The 17,164-nt window shown below is 38.4% G+C and overlaps 1 protein-coding gene across 13 annotated transcripts in view; it reads left to right on the plus strand.

The window, feature by feature from the left end:
* DAB1 (DAB adaptor protein 1) overlaps window positions 1-12,768 on the plus strand; it is a 701,405-nt gene extending 688,637 nt beyond the window's left edge. For 12 of the 13 annotated variants that reach the window (XM_054038504.1, XM_054038506.1, XM_054038507.1 and 9 more), the window contains 3 exons: window positions 601-728; window positions 1,732-1,829; window positions 12,067-12,768. In XM_054038504.1, the coding sequence (XP_053894479.1) occupies window positions 601-728; window positions 1,732-1,815 (212 nt within the window). In that variant the 3' untranslated portion in view covers window positions 1,816-1,829; window positions 12,067-12,768. The remainder of the gene's footprint in view (window positions 1-600; window positions 729-1,731; window positions 1,830-12,066) is intronic. The other variant, XM_054038512.1, reaches the window with a different exon arrangement.
* Window positions 12,769-17,164: the final 4,396 nt, after the last annotated feature.

Raw genomic sequence — 17,164 nt, forward strand, 5'->3', positions numbered from 1 at the left:
AACCCTAATCTTCTATGATTCTATGATCCTCTTTGTTTCTGGGTGGACCCTGCTGCCATGCACTATAAGTTCTGTAGTGTGCTTTGACCTACTGCTATTTCAGGGCAGAGTCCAGTAGATTTACACCCCAGCTTTCCATGCACTATGTCTCCATATAGATAAGCCCTTTGTTTTCAGAGTCTATGTAAAGATGCACCATGAAGATCTTTTTCTTGTCATTTGAAATTTCTTATTGGTCAAAAGCTCCCCCAACATCCATCTCAGCTAAAAACAAACATCCTAGTTTCTGAAAAGGCTGAAAAAGGAAATAGGCTTTACATTAATTTTATTTCAAATCACAGAATTCATACACTGATTTGTGGAGTGTTCTTATGTTGGGGTTGGTGAATTTGAAGCATGGAATAAAAATAAGGAGTTGGTGACATTTTTGTTATAATTTTCAGACTATAGACTATGATTTTGTTTGCTTAAATCAGAAAACAAGCAATTTAGGAATAATAAAATTGGGGGAGTTAAGCATGAATAGATTTTGAATAGTTTGTCTATCTAAACAAATTAATGAATTTATTTCCCATTATTATTGCCATCATCTTTGTTTAGCTCCAACCCCTGCTCCCAGACAGAGTTCTCCATCAAAATCATCAGTCTCTCATACCAGTGACCCTACTGCAGATGACCTCTTCGAAGAGGGGTTTGAAAGCCCAAGCAAAAGTGAAGAGCAGGAAGCTGTGAGTAGCATGACTCCTAATACTAACTAGACTTTTCTAGCTAGAAAATACCAGGGAGTAACTGAAAGTCATCTGGAAATGTCAAATAAATATTTCAATAGGATTGGTGGTTTTTTTTATGGGAAGTGGCAAAGAACTTTCATTTCCAAGTATGGGTTCGATAGCTATCGAACATTAGCATGATATTGACAATAGTATATATTAATATTAAGGAGCTAAATTCAGAGTTGATATGTAAAGCGGTGTAAGTTATGTACCCTCAAACATCCATCAACCTACTTACACCACTTACGGATGTGTAAGGGATTCCAGGTTGACATAACATACATGCCAAGGAAGCAAAAGAAGGTGTAAGAGTATATATGTTAAAACAGTATGGCCCACACTGACTTACACATTCTTACATTTTCCTGCTAGTTGTTGTTCTTGTTATATACCTCACTTGTGGGCCTTTAGCGTATGATTTTTCTCCATTAAGGTTCCATTACACTTAGTGAGACTGAGTGGGCCAAAGTCAGAGGTTGGCTAAATGGGGATTGTATGTCATAAAATGCCCTGGTAACTGGGTTTGAGTTGAAGTCAAAGAAAGGCTAAAAGGAGCCCATGTTGTTGTAATGTACATGCAGAGGGGGTAGAAGAGAGCATAAATTACACAAGATTAAACTCTCTCTGATTCACATAGATTTGCTTATGAATTTAGTCCAAGATCTGCTTTCAGGGACTGGGCCTGCTGTCATTTTGGGTCTGACCAATGCCTATTGAAGTCAGGGGCAGCTCTTTTATCAACTTCAACAGACATTAAATCAGTGCCCTTATGTATGCAACTCCCATTTGAAGTCCATGCAAATTTTGAAAGCATATTAATTGTAGGATCTTACCCTTTGTGTTTTAAAACCTACAGTAGCTGCACGTGATAGAATGTGTCCCTAGCATGAAAATAACCTCTTACTGCCTTTTCACTTCCTGTTGTTGAGAAAAAAGGTGTTATGTTCTTGTATTCTAGCCTGATGGATCTCAGGCCTCTTCCAACAGTGATCCATTTGGTGAGCCTACTGGTGATACTATAAGTCCACAGGTCGGTAGCTAGATAGCGCAGGTTGGGTAGGTATCTGTCCTTTTTTTCTCTCTCCTTCTTGAGGTGTTCACTTACTCTTTTACCAATGCCTACCATCACTTCCATGGATGCATCATTTATTTTTCCTTTACTACATCTTTCCCTTTTCCTCTCCACTCCCACCCCCTATTTATTCCTCATCCTCAATGGTTTGCATGGCTTTTGCCTTTTGCTAAGTGTTTCCAGTTGTGCACTTGTATGTGTTGCAGCTGCCTACATGCTTTAAACTAGTGATACTCCTCTGCAACTTGTGAGCCGCAAGTGGCTTTTCGATGTGTCTCCTGCGGCTCTTTATAGCACATGATATTAAAATCGTGTGTGATTTAATTATTAACCCATCTAAGTTATTAACTGATCAGGATATTTTTACTATGTTATTGGCCATTTAAGTTATCGACTTGCACTAAGTTATTAACCTATTTGCTGTAAGAAAAAATATACCCATATAAACTAAATATTTCCAATCATGCTGTTTAAATATGAATAGTACTATAGGAAATGAAACAATGAATTCACACTGCTGTGGTTCTTTTGGGTAATGTGGATCGTTAATTTGGCTCCTGAACCATGAGGTCTGAGTATCACTGGTTTAAACAAATGTACTGTGACTGCAGAATTGTTTCTAAGTCATGTCAGAATTTTAGGGAGTAAATACAGAAATTTCAGCTATTACTAGTAAACCTCAATATGTTGTGCAGAAGTTTATCTTAGATAAAAATGACACTGGTATTTACACAGATGTAACAGATTAAGTGGAATAACACATCTTGCCCACTTGAAGGAATTAAAAAAAATAAAGATGTGTCAACACGTCCCCCTAAATCAGTGTGGGAGAGCAGTTGCAGAACTCCATTTCTTATTATCTGTATATAAAAAAAATGTAATACTGAAGTTGAAATTTTTGTTATTTTATCTCCAATGTCAAATTAAAACCATCAGGAAGCGATGGCCATTTTACATATACACATTTTAGGCATGACGATTTTCATTAATTGACCATTACACATAAAACAGTGTTAAATCCAGTTATATGGGGGAGATGATCTTTACATCTTTTTTCCTTATAGAACACACTGGAAATATAGCACTTAGTGAAAATTCTAAGACATACTCATCGATATTTTCAGTCCAGTATATATGTTTTGCAAAGAGATAATGAAGCTACAGTGATTCTGAGTGTTGAGCATTGCCATTCCATCCAAATATGTTTTAATGTTACTATTTGAAGAATATGTTTAATTAGCTGTACTCTTTTGTCATTCATATTTTTAACACTCAAATATGTGACTTACTATAGCTTCTGTTTCTCAGCACGCTGCTGCTGGGACAAATCCCTTACATTGGTAGAATACTTTTCATTTTGTCTAGATACTGCACTATATTCAACATGTATGACTTATGTATCTTAAGCATAAATAAGTTGTCTCTTCTGAAAATTAATAGTTGCTTTAGGGAGCCCACTTGCTTAATACATTAAATCTGGTAAAAGAATTTAAGATAACTTTGCTTTGGTACATTTTGGGGGCATTTTGACTATTTACTAACAATACATAATGCAGTGCAAAAAGTATCACACTAATCCTCAGCGGCACAAGGATGAGTGTAAGGGGAAGCAAAAGTGACTCTCAGACATGTTTATGCCTCCCTAAATTCGGGAGCCAAAGATGTTTGAGTGGTGGAATCCACCACAGGTCAAGTCGGAGCACCCAGAGGGCTAATTTAAATGCTGCTCCCTAAGGATCATTCCACAAGCAGGGGTTGGTGGACCACATGGTAATTCAGCTCCACCTTTTTCTGCTCCCTTCGGCCCTAGCCAGCATTGACACAACCCCTATATTGGGGAATCGGGTACCACTAGAGGCTGGCATAGCTCACTGTGCCAGCTTTGTGCCTTTCCAGGATTCCCCCCATTTAATTGGAGGTTGAAGATCTGGCCATTTTTCCTATATTACAGTGTGTCTGCAAAGCACATCTATGTATTTATGAACAAATGTTTATCGATTATTATTATTATTAAGTATCAGGGTCAAGATAATTTTCAGAACTATCTGACAATAATGAAGAATTCCTCCTTCTCATTTGTTGACTGATACACAAAGATGGCTCATGCATTTCATACAAGTTTTACTTATCAAGGCTACTGTAGGTTGCTTGTGACAACCATTTAAGTCTATTGTTACATACGATATTAGATTGTACACTCCTTGTGGCGGGGATGGCTTTTTGTGCTCTTTGTACATTGCCAAGCACAATGGAGAGAACTAGGGCTCCTAGACACTACAGTAATACGAATGATAATACACCACTACCTCGATATAACACCACCCAACATAACATGAATTCAGATATAACGCGGTAAAGCAGTGCTCCAGAGGGGGCGGGGCTCCACACTCTGGTAGATCAAAGCAAGTTCAATATAACGCGGTTTCACCTATAACGCGGTAAGATTTTTTGGCTCCTGAGGACAGCGTTGTATCGAGGTAGAGGTGTAATAACTTCTGGTTGATTTCAATGTTGTCATTCATTTTGGGCCTAGCCAATAGTATGTGTTTCACAATTCAACCTAGTCAAGTTTACACACATCATCATTACATCATACAACTCGGGGCAATATAAAATATTGTTGCTATTTATTGTTTGTACTGCAATAATGTCTAGGGGCTCTAGTCATAGACCAGGGCCCTATTGTGTTAGACAGTAGGCAAACAGAACAAAAACACAGTCCCTGCCCCAAAGAGCTTACAATCTAAATACCATAGTGTCTCAATGCAGTACCATTCAACAGCAGACTAGAGGAAATCCACTTGCTAGAATCAGTTCCTCTTACTCAGAAACATTGTATCATCAATGAAAGGGGGGGGGGGAGGCCTAAGTTCAGGAAAGACTCCGTGGAGAATTTTTAATTCAACGCATAAAATAGTCAGGCCAAGCATTTTTTAGCCTCATTGTACTGAGAAACATACTCTAGTACAAAAGAAGAACTAGGATTACAATCTGTGTAGAGGGTGGTTTTTTACATTAAAAGGTAGATATCACATGGTCATTTCAGAACCTAGTTCTTTATTGCAAGAATTGCATAATATACAAGTGGGATGAATGGACTTCCCAAGAACATTTTGTTTGCAGTGTTTTAGCTGTGTTGGTCCCAGGATATTAGCAATACAAGGTGGGTGAGGTAATATCTTTTATTGGAGCAACTTCTCTGTTGGTGAAAGAGACAAGCTTTTGAGCTACACAGAACTCTTTTTCAAACCAGAAGAATTCTGTGTAGCTTGAAAACTTGCCTCTTTCACCAACAGAAGTTGGTCCAATAAAAGACATTACCTCACCTACTTGTCCTTTCCAATAACATGACATTCTATGATACATTATGAAAGGTTTTCAGAGTTTATCTATTCCCAGCACCTTCATAATCAACTCTGCACATATAATATCTTCTATCTTAGTGTATTCAGGTACAGTATAGTCACCAACTGATATTTCTTAATCTGATTTATTTCCTATGTTAGCAGTTTGGTTTCTCAGTTCCTTGCAATCTTAGGTGTTCTCGCTTAGACTACATTGGCATTTATCAGTTGCTATCTCCATGTCTATATTTCTCCTCTCATCCTCTTGTAGTTTTAAACTGAATCTTTCAAACTTCTTATCACACAGCAGCCATTATCACAACTAATCTGTTTAGTAAAGGCTGTTGAGTGCTTAGGTAAATCTGACATTTATTGATAAGTTAGATCTTTGCCCCACTGTTGTTTGAGACCAAAAGCAGACAGGCCTGACTTCACAGCTAAAGGAAGCTTGAGTATTCGCAGAGCTATTCCTAATTTTCTCTCTGGTTGAGAAAAGCAAATGTGTGAAGTGATTGTACAGAAAGGAGGAGAAAAACAGTATATAACAAGAATGCTTTCATTAGCTGGGTTTTGATTTATGCTTAGGTGGCACAATCCTAGTGCTCTTTCTAGATAACCATAGTGAAAGGGGGAGAAAAAAGAAAGTATTTGTTTAGCTAAGATTCTGTAAAATAAACTACATATCTTACTTCACAGGTGTCTAGTCAAAGCAGTATTTACAATAGAAAAGGGATTTTTAATTATTCTGCCTTAGTCCCTATGGATACCATCACCATATATAAAAAGTATGGGCCTGATCCTGAGAAGTGTTGAGTACCTGCAACTCTCACTGATGTGGAAGTTGCTGATCCTCAGTACATTTCAAGTTCAGCCACTAACTCTGCATCCGCAGTGACTGTAATCTTTATCAGCACACTGATCCATTATCAAGCAACACTGGATAGTTTCAGTGGTGAAAGTCAAAGGAAGGAAGAGTGTTAGGCTACTGTGAGAAAGGATGAATGGACCTTTGGCTTTTTGACATCAGTGTATTTGGTTCATCCATGACTGGCATCTCAAGAATATACATGTTAACTGTGGAAGTAATTCTTCTAGGTCATTTGAATCTGAACCCTATTCCCTGATATCCTAGTACCACAAAAATAATACAGTTCTCTGTGGACTATAGGGACTAATTCCTACAGAAGAGTAAGGTCTGACAGTGATCAAGCTCTGAAAGAGTGTAAGGTGTTCTTTGGCACCACGGTTATTTCAACACAAGCTATTTAAAGTCATGGAACAAATACGGATGCAATGATTTGTTACCCAGTGTTCATGTATGTGTAATAGTTGTCTTATAAGTGATTCTCGGCAAATCTTCAAAATATTTGTGGCTAGAGCTGATCACGTTCTCCTGGAACAATCCTTCCTAGAAAAGCTATGCAACTGCTGTCTGAAGTGTGTGCAGACAACTGTAAGATCTCGAAATAAGTCAAACTCGTGATGCTGTTGTCATCACTGATATATGTCAGTAGTCTAACAATTGGCATGTTGCCTGCTGGCTTCCATCTCTGGGTGGTAAGAAAACACCATGCATCCTCCTTGACAAGAGTACTTACTAGGTTCATCAGTTCCAGGATGGACTCTTATAAGCCAGTCTTCCTGGGCTTATATCAGAGTTAACAGAGCATCTGCAGATGTTGATCCATGCTAAGCATGAGGATGAACCATAGAGGGTATAATATATTGATGCTGCCCAACCTGCCCTGGCTTTCCATCAACTTCAAGGTTCTGGCATTATATTAAGAATCCCAGAACGGAATAGACTCTCAACATCTCAGAGACCTTTTTCCAGGATCCATTCGGTAAGCTCAATCAGAGCTAACTAGAGCCTAGATAGAAACTCGTAGGGTTGGTGGTAGCTCCTTCTCTGCAGTTGGCTGTAACGCCCACTGCAACACCCACTGAAAGGAAATCATGAAGAGTCCCATTTTGCCCTTTGCAGGCCCAGTCACCTCTTCACCATCATATTCTCCAAAGAACCTGAACTGGAAAAAAAATAACAGCAGTGCAATTGTAGATAGCAACCCTAAATTACACCAGGACCAAGAGGGAGGGATTGTCTTTCTGGACTGTCCTCACAATTGTATGTACTAAGATACTAAGTGACTTGCCTTTTAAAATTCTAATAGTTAAATAGATGTTGGACATTGGGAAATGCTTCCTGTCTGATATAGTCACTATAACATCCAAAACGCTGAATATCAAATAATATTCACTAAATACGTGATTGGGGTATTCACACAGCTACTGGAATCTAAACACAGTTGAAGTTATTTTTAAAAATATCTTAAGCATCAGTGGAAGACTAGGACAAGCCCTTCCATTAGCACTGGGGTGTATACTTTTTGACTGCTGTCAGGTCCCTTAGAGCCTGGTTTATTGAATCTGCGTTTATACACACAAAGCATGTTGTATCAAAGATGCATTACACTCCAGAGTGCAGTTCACCCAGATTTCCTTAACGTCCCTTCTCTGCTGCAGATTCTCAGCACAGTGTTTTCCTTTTGGCTGGATGATCAGAAAGCCCAGTCTCATTTCCGGAAGCTTATCTGCTGAGACTGTGTTTACTGATTGCCTAGCCAGAAGGAAAACCCTGTGCTGAAAATCTGCATGAGAGGAGAGAGGTTAAAGAAATCTGAGAGGACAGTAACTCTAGAACGTAATGCATCTTTTATACAGCATTCTACATGTACATTGAAATGATCACCCGAGGACTGCAGAAAGTTGCCAATGAACATTGAAGTTGCTTTCACATCACAAGCCCACCCTGATACTGACACTTTTTGATTATGCCCTATGGTAACTGATTTGTTTGAGGAGCACATATTAGTAATACATTAAAAATGGAATCATGTTTATAATGTGTACATCCAGTTAGATGATACAGTTCTAAGCCCGAGCTGTGAACAGTCACCTAAATGCATGTTGTTTGCTTTTGGCATTGATGATTACAAAAAACACCCCTTAAAAAGAAATATTGAAGTATGAGGTCTAACTTCAACAAAAGCATGTAGTTATTTATTGAAAAAAATACGAAGTTCATTGCAATCAAGGGAAAGTAGGCCACACTTTTTCAAACTTGGGGGCATACAGTTATGCTCCTAAATAAATGGCCAGATTTTCAGATGTACTGAATATACACAGTTCCCAGTGAGATCAGCACTCATCACCTCTAGATACAGGGTACTTCTTTAGTTTCCCCGATATGGATTTAGATGTCTCATTTCAGGCACTTATCTTTGAACATTTTGGACCTACTTCCTAATAGGCCAGGCCCTTTTCTCAAATAATTGACTTGGGTGCCCATATCCTTTTTCACTGAACATTTAAAACCACAGTCTTTTGTATTTAACAGTCACTGTCCACAATAAGTAGCCATACACTAGCATCTGAGTAGGATTGAGCCAAACACTAATTTGATTATTGATTACAATATGGATGGGGAGAGTTACTTTTAATAGAACTACCTCAGCATCCAGCATTTTTCTGATATTGCCATTGGGCCCAACCATCTATTTCATAGAAGGGGAAAACTCTGTGAGGGTCAAGACATCTACATGAACTGTCAACCCTCTGTGTTACTTTCAGGGTCCTATTTTTCCTAACAGGAGCCTCACTCAGGAATCATTCTCCCATTTGCTCCTTCTGCCATTACCAATATCCTACCATCCCCCATTAGGAGGAAGGTAGAAGGCTTAGAGTAAAGGTTAATGCTGCTATGAGAATCATTAAGTTTGGTTGCCTTTAAGTAGTATTTCCTCTGAGTTTTGATAGGAATTCACTCTGTAAGAAGACCGCTTTTCATTTCTGCTTCCCTCATCCCTCTGGCAGGGACACCCAGAGAGCCCTACATGTGTGGTGTTTGTAAGGAGGGGCTACCTGTGGTCTTGAGAGGATGAGATGAGCATGCTCTTTAGAATCTGCTCTCCTCTCTTTAAATTATTGGGACCTTTCTGTCCCTTTGTGCTGTCTTTTGCTCCTCTCCAAAGCATTGTTGTTGTTAGTTCTTCATTGCTGGGGTATGGTCAACAACCATTGAATTTTCTCAGACCAACATTAGAAGATCATTCTCTGTCTCTGACAAAAACAGAACTTCTTATTGAGAAGATCATCGGGAACCTTAACAATTAGGCTCTTATTTTGACATCAGGAAGGGAAACCCTATTAAAGGAGAGACAAAAGTGCCTAACCCCATCCTTTATCTGTCAGGGCTCTGGGATAACAGAAAAAAATGTAAATGAAGTCAGAGTGACATGATGATTACTTTGGCCACCTTAAATGTATGTTCCAGATGAACACTGGGTGAAAGTAATAAGTTAGGCACGTCTAATGTTGATGCCTCTTTGTGCCTAATACACTGGAGAAACTGTTGAAGAAGAATTCATCCTGACATATATGTAAAACTCCTATATGATTACGAGGTCAGCGAGACCTTGGGGATCTGCCACTTAAGTGCATCTGCATAAGTTAGAGCTATTTGAGGACAGCTTTAAGAAGCGTGCATGACATTTTCAGATTTTTTTTCTTTGTAGCATTTAATAACTGAAATTCTTAGTTCTGGATTAATTGTCCTTTTTTTCCTCCTACCCCAGGACCGGGAGAGTGCCCTATTGTGCATGAAATTTCTCATGTTAACTAGTACTGACTTTCTCTGGGCTAGCCATGATCATTCTGCCAGTTCTGTGTCAACTGTGCATGAAAATTTGGCATAGGTGGGGTGTTCTTCAGAACAGAGTATATGAACCATATTCCTGGTCATCTCTTCTGGGTACCTTCAGTTTTTCAAGGTCACAACGTGTGTGTGCTTCTGACTGTAGATAATTTCTTCACCCCTTAACCAAATCATTCAGGGGAAGATTTTTCTTACTGTTCACCAGTTGTCACAGTTTGCTCAGGGGTTTGCATGGGTAGGAGAGGGACAGCTCAAACCTTTGCAACATACAGCTGTTTTGAGGAGTAAAGTGAAGATGGACACAGAGCGACAGATGGGCTTCCACTGAGATGTATGGAAGCAGTTCACACTTTATGGGAAAACCACATCCCACTGCTCTGCAGCCATGGAGAGTTTAACAGTAGGGCAGGATTTTATGAGTTTGTACCAGGAATGTGAAATCCCCATGAGCCATGGAGCCCAGGTGTGTGTGGGATCCCTGCAAATGGGGACACAGCAATGACTGAAAGTGAGAAAAGTGGTTCCACCACTACATGTTTCCACCAGCCATTGTTCCTCCATAGAAGCACAATCAACACCGAGGCTGCTACAGCCCTGAGGCTGTATAGGATCTATGGAGGAGCTCCACTCCTGCAAATTCACATGGGAATGAAGGATTCCTTCTCTTAACTCCAGCAAAACTCCCTAGCACACAGCCCAGCAGCTTGGGCATTGCACTGAGGCCAGGATTTGAGTTGTTGATAGTTCACTCTTAAGGCTGTAAAAAGAACAGGAGTACTTGTGGCACCTTAGAGACTAACAAATTTATTTGACCATAAGTGGGCTACAGCCCACTTCATCAGATGCATAGAATGGAACATATAGTAAGGAGATAAATATATGTTCCATTCTATGCATCCGATGAAGTGGGCTGTAGCCCACAAAAGCTTATGCTCAAATAAATTTGTTAGTCCCTAAGGTACCACAAGTACTCCTGTTCTTTTTGCGGATACAGACTAACACGGCTGCTACTCTGAAACTTCAGGCTGTGTGTGTGCAGAAAGGCGTGTGTTGGTTTACATTCAACAGGTTACCTTTGCAACTATAATGGCTAGAAACTAATGAGTAGCCACCAACTCACCACAATAAACTTTCTTATTCCCCCATTGGCCAGTTGTTCAGTTTGCCAAACACTATAACTTATTTATTTCATGTTAGCTTTTGCTGTCCTCTCTGTAATGTGAATTTGATTCTAACATGGCTAAATTTAACTTCATGCCATTGTATTTGAATATTTATTATAGTGTGGAAAGTTAATGCAATGTGGCATTAATTAGCCTTTCTGCCTGTCTCGTTCTCTTTTTAGGTGTCATTCTCAGTTTAAAAAATTTGTTTCTGAAAATGAAGTAGAGGGCAGTCTTACTGTATCTTGCAGCCAGAATGAATATAGTATCAAGAAAACAGTGTCAGATATATGAAATATCACTCTGAAGACATGGCAGTTTTCCTGTTTCTAAGAAATTCATAGTAAAGTATCTATTGAGCAAAACAGAATGGCTTCTTCCAATAGTGATATAATTAGACTTATCATCAACCCCTGCAAAATTAACTTTCATGGTTTTTCATATCAGAACTCATAAGATATATAGTAGAAATGTAAAGTTTATTCATCTTAAATCTAACTGCAATGTCATGAAGTCATCTTACAATAGCAATTTATCTATTAGCAAACATTTGTTCTATATCAACTGTATAAAAATACCCCGCTATGTTTTGTGCTGTAACGTTTGGGCCAGATCCTTAGCCTGACATCTGTGGAGTTATGGTGGTTTGCACCAGCTGAGGAGCTGTCCCATGAACTTCAGAATACCTAGATATATAATTATCACTGAATTTCTTCACACATACATATCCAGCAACACCTCCTGAGAACCAGTGTACAGTGCATATGGTAAAGTTTAATTGAGGCTCAGTATATGTGTGAAACTTCTCTGATGTAATGTTGAATTGCTTTTTCTTAAAAATTCCTTTGGGAAGCCATAATCATTCAACGCATGAAGGCAAGCAAACATTTCCTTAGCTGTTACCTTTGGGTTTTATCTCTAGATGCAATGCTGTTCACAAGCAGATGTTCTAAAAACGTCTTCAGACATCTCTGCTTATTTTTATTTTTATTGTCTTCAGGAAACAGAACCTCTCTACGCCCAGATCAACAGACCTAAGAAATAGCATTATTACAGGCTTGTGGTGCTTCAAGACTCCAGTGAAAATCTACAACCTGACAGGCCTTTTGGCTCTTATGCTTGTTTTTGATTGATCCTGTCTGACAAAGGGTAGAGGATTGCCCTACCAAACGTACCTGACAGTTTTTGGCAATGAATGGCAAATTTCTATGGCAGCACAAACATAAAAATGAGCCCTGCTTACCATGCCAAGCATCTGAGTTCTGAGCACCCACAGTACGAAATCTTACTCCTTGTTCTTTGTTTAAACTCTTCTTTACATCCCACCTGAACAATGGGCATTTGAAATTGAATAAGTACTAGCCATTGTTTTTCTTTTAAACAAAAAAAAAAAGCAGAATCCATATGTAGCAGTGGCATCGTCATTCAACAGCCTTTCAGGCACAAGTCTGCACTTTTTATGTCACGGTGACATGTTTCTCATTGTCATGTATATCAGGCTACTCTTGACATTCTATTCCCCTCCCTCACCTCACCTCACCTCCGTCTTGGCATATTTAAAAAAAAAAAAAAGACAGGCTGTGTTATTTTTTTGTATTTCTTATTCTGTTGTTTTGTATGGGTAACAGAAATTAACAGCAAAATGCCTCCTATGGAAATGATTCTTAACTTGAAACCGCAGAATAAAACTGTGTTGATTATCCATCCTGGTTGAAAAACATTGCCAAATGGACCTTTAAGTTATAGCGCATCATGAGGAAGAATTGCTGCTTTTCTGTGTGAATACTCATTCTGTGGGTGGAAAAAGGACATCAAATCCCATTGATGAAAGAGGTGAAAAATATGTTATTTCCTAGGAAACTCATAAAACAAAGTACAGTAAAGGAATATTTTTTATTTCTTCGCTATCTTGCTGCTGTAATGCTATGCAGACAAGTGTTTTCTTCTCTGTGTGCCATTTTTGAAGAAAAAAAAATCATTTGCCAAATAATTCTGGTATAATTCTGGTTTATGGATTTTAGATGAAACAGACTTTATAAATGGGACAATGATGGCATGAATTTTGGAATAACAAACTGATTCTGTGATCAAATTGTTCATCTTTATCACTTTTTGTACATCAGAAAATTCAAATGGGATTTTTATTTTATAACTTGAAAAAAATCTTACCGTTAAACTCTTTAAATGTTTAAGGGGAAATGGCTTTAAGGAGTTCAAATGAAAATTGCCAGTTTTTTGTAAATATAAATGTTATGAAAATTCTTTTAATAATGCCATTACACTGTAGAGAAGGTAGCAAATTGCAGTGCTTGGGAGGCGTGGCAAACCCAATTTGTGGTTCTTGCATCACATACGTTTTTTCACATGCTTATTATAATAGGCAGAGGCTGAAGTGCACCTGCCAACAGCAATTAGCTTGTCAGCAACTAGTAAAATTGCTGGGAACACAAGATTTTATGATCTAGCTTTTTCCACACAAGTATACATTCTCCACATTAAAAAAAACAACCCACATTTCATAGACGTTTCTTTGATTCCGAAATCTCTAAATGGAAGTCATCAGACTGTTTACACACAGAACAGAAGAATTTAAAAACTCCTTTTTTTACATTTATGAAACAAAAGTGCAGTGTTTGGGTTCATATGTTAGCACATGATTTTCATAAAGAATCTATATATTTTTGCCCTACAGAGAATTGTTATACAGGTCAAATGTGTTTTCCTGATGTTCCTATGCAGTTACAGTATATTGAATTTAGTGGTTTAACACTAAAAAAAAATATTAAAGAAATCAAACGATTAATCTGTTTTTAGGGTTATTGTGCAGATTTTGTTTTTAACTTGAAACATTAGGATTTATATTTCTGTCATTGATTTAAATAGGCCTGAAGTTGTAAATCTTTTACTTTCTTTCATCTCTATATAAGCTAAAAAGGGTTTAGAAGACAGCATATTTACTGTAAACATAGAAAGCTGAAAGATGAACTGGTGATTGTTGATATGTACACCCAAATCTCATGATTCCAGTCTGATATTTTGAATTAGGTAAACTAGAGAATTGTGAGTTACAGAAGATATATGAATGGCATATTACATATGGCTAGACCTAATGACCATGCAGAGAAGAGATCCTCTGATCCGTCATTGTTTGCTTATTCCATAGGCATGTAGAGACGCTTGTAGCAAAGTCATATTTTCACATCAGAAGAAAGGTGCAAACAGTTTTCTAACTGTAGGAGTTAAATCAAAACCAGATGGATTGTGTGTTTTGGGATTAAAATAAGGAAAAAAATATTTCCACAGGGCATTTCTTTTTTAAGGATATTTTCATAATTTTGATCTCAATAAGTGGTGCTACTTTCTTCCTCAATATGACTTTTTTAGGTTTTGTCTTGCAGTATTGAACCATGAAGACACTCATTTTGATTCCTCATAAACATTCAAAGCGTTGCATAGTCAATACATTTTCAGTTATGCAGTAAAATGTTTAGAGAGAAGGAAATGCAGAGTCAAGTCTCAGTGGATCCATTGACATTACATATATAGAGCTCAGATCGGAAAAGTAGGTACAAACTAAATGAGGTTGGGATTTTAAGATCAGTTTTATGAGAGACCATAGTCCACATTGTCATTGGCCATTTTGTTTTTATTTGTAACCAATATTTTTAAAAAATACATCTATAGCTACCATATCATTATCACTAGACTGCCCTTCCTGGTCATAGTTGAGATGCTGATTTGCAGAGGACTGTGGGGAGTCTGCACTGTACCAGTATTGTAGATAAATAACAGATCCAGCTTGTGCAATTGTTTAAACTCTCATCCTTCACTAGCACTAAATTTGTCACTTTAAATTTTAAAACCAGGGAATCTCACCCAACATCCTGTTACCATCCCCAGAAGTTTCTTGATCTTTACATGTCATGAAAAATATTTTGATAGATAGGTTTCATCAGACACTTGGATGACTACTATCATCTAATAATGTACTGGGCACCTTCTTTGCAAAAATGTTTACTCTGTGGTTTTCATTCATTTTTATTTCTGCATTCTGACATATTTTTTTAATAAAGATGAGAAAGATAAAATGACTGTTGCAGTATGTTTCTAGACCTACTTTAACTTTACCTCAGATGATGACCATTTGTTAACATATATGGACACATTATTTTTAACTTTATGTGTAATGCATTCAACAACAAAAACAACAAATTTTTAGAAATTTTCCATTAATTTCTGTAACACACCATGTAATACTGTTACAAATAAAAATGTTTAAAAAAATCATTGTCATTTAAGTTAATTTGTTCCATAGTCTCTACCCGTTGCAGAAAGCTGCTCACAGAAAGGTGCCAAAGTTTCTCTTGAGTACAATTTGCCATGGACAAGCTTATCTAAGACTAGGGATTTTTCTGGGGATGCCCAACCTGAGCCACCTTAAGCGTACCTTGTACCCAGAAGTGTTGAGGACCTGCCCTCTGAAAATTAGTCCCCTTTTGGGGTTTCTTAAGGTAGACACCCAAAAACACTAGTCATTTTTTAAAATAGTGGCCCATATCTCACAACTAATCAAATATATGATCATATGAGGAAAACCATGGTGTATAAGACCATCTCAAGCAGAAGTTGGTTCATGATTAGAGAAGATGTGAATCATCATCCTGCTTAAATTTCACCCTTCAGATAAATCATGTAATCATGACAACTCTTAGGCTAGGCAAAAGCCCTATAATGAAAGTAAAAGTTTGACTTTGTGGCCAACATTTTCAAAAGGAGGTGCCCAAAGGCACTTAAGCATGTGTGTAATTTTAAGCAATTGAGTAGCCTCATTTATTTCAGTGGAACTTTTCACATGCTTAAAGTTATATATACGTCCGGATGCCTTGTTGTATTGAGGCCCCAAATCAACCTGTGGAACTCCTTACCAGGGGATGTTGTGAAGGCCAAGACTATAACAGGTTAACTAGATAAATTCATGGAGGATAGGTCCATCATTGGCTATTGGCCGGGATGGTGTCCCTAGCCCAGTGTTTCTCAAACAGGGGTCGCCGCTTGTGTATGGAGAGCCCCTGGCGGGCCGGGCCGGTTTGTTTACCTGCCCCGTCTGCAGGTCCGGCTGATCGCAGCTCCCACTGGCTGCGGTTCGCTGCTGCAGGCCAATGGGAGCTGCTGGAAGCGACGGCCAGTACGTCCCTCGGCCCGCACCGCTTCCAGCAGCTCCCATTGGCCCAGAGCATCAAACTGCGGCCAGTGGGAGCCGCAATCGGCCAGACCTGCGGACAGGGCAGGTAAACAAACCAGCCTGGCCCGTCGGGGGCTTTTCCTACACAAGCAGTGACCCCAGTTTGAGAAAACACGGCCCTAGCCTCTGTTTGCCAGAAGCTGGGAATGGGCGACAGTGGATGGATCACTTGATGATTACCTGTTCTGTTCATTCCCTGTGGGGCACCTGGCATTGGCCACTGTCGGAAGACAGGATATAGGGCTACGTGGATCTTTGGTCTGACCCAGTATGGCCATTCTTATGTTCTTAAGTCCATATTTTTGCAGCAGAATAAAATTGGCCTGAGTTTCTTAGCTGCTGAGCACCACAATTGAAGGTAACGGGAGCTGCGTATGGAGAATAACGGACGTGTTTTGTCCAGTGAGTGATGCCAAAATATACAAGATGTGGGAGGGAAATGTAAGCAGAAAAAAAAATCTTGTTTTGATGCAGCCTCCTCTCCTCCAAAAGAAAACAACAAAAAAGAAGTGGTCCATCTTCCTACAGATTATACTGAGCCATTAATTGCTTACATGGATGCATACTGTTTGATAAGAGTTTAATCCCAACCCATGCTCCTATAGTAAATGCATGCAAACGCTAATCTAATTATAACAGTCAATGTATTTAAATATTAGATGAATATTAGTATTATATTCGTTATATATATTAGTATATATGTTTATAAAAACTTGCGAAATGCAGTAAAATTTAGGTTCTGACAGTTTAAATGCAATAATAAAGATATGTATTGGCTTAATTTTATGTGACTGCCTAACTTTTTACATCAGGGACCAAATTCTTGTCTCACTTATATTCATGAAACTCTGTTTAC

Source organism: Malaclemys terrapin, chromosome 8 (assembly GCF_027887155.1).
Source record: "Malaclemys terrapin pileata isolate rMalTer1 chromosome 8, rMalTer1.hap1, whole genome shotgun sequence".
NCBI lineage: Eukaryota > Metazoa > Chordata > Testudines > Emydidae > Malaclemys > Malaclemys terrapin.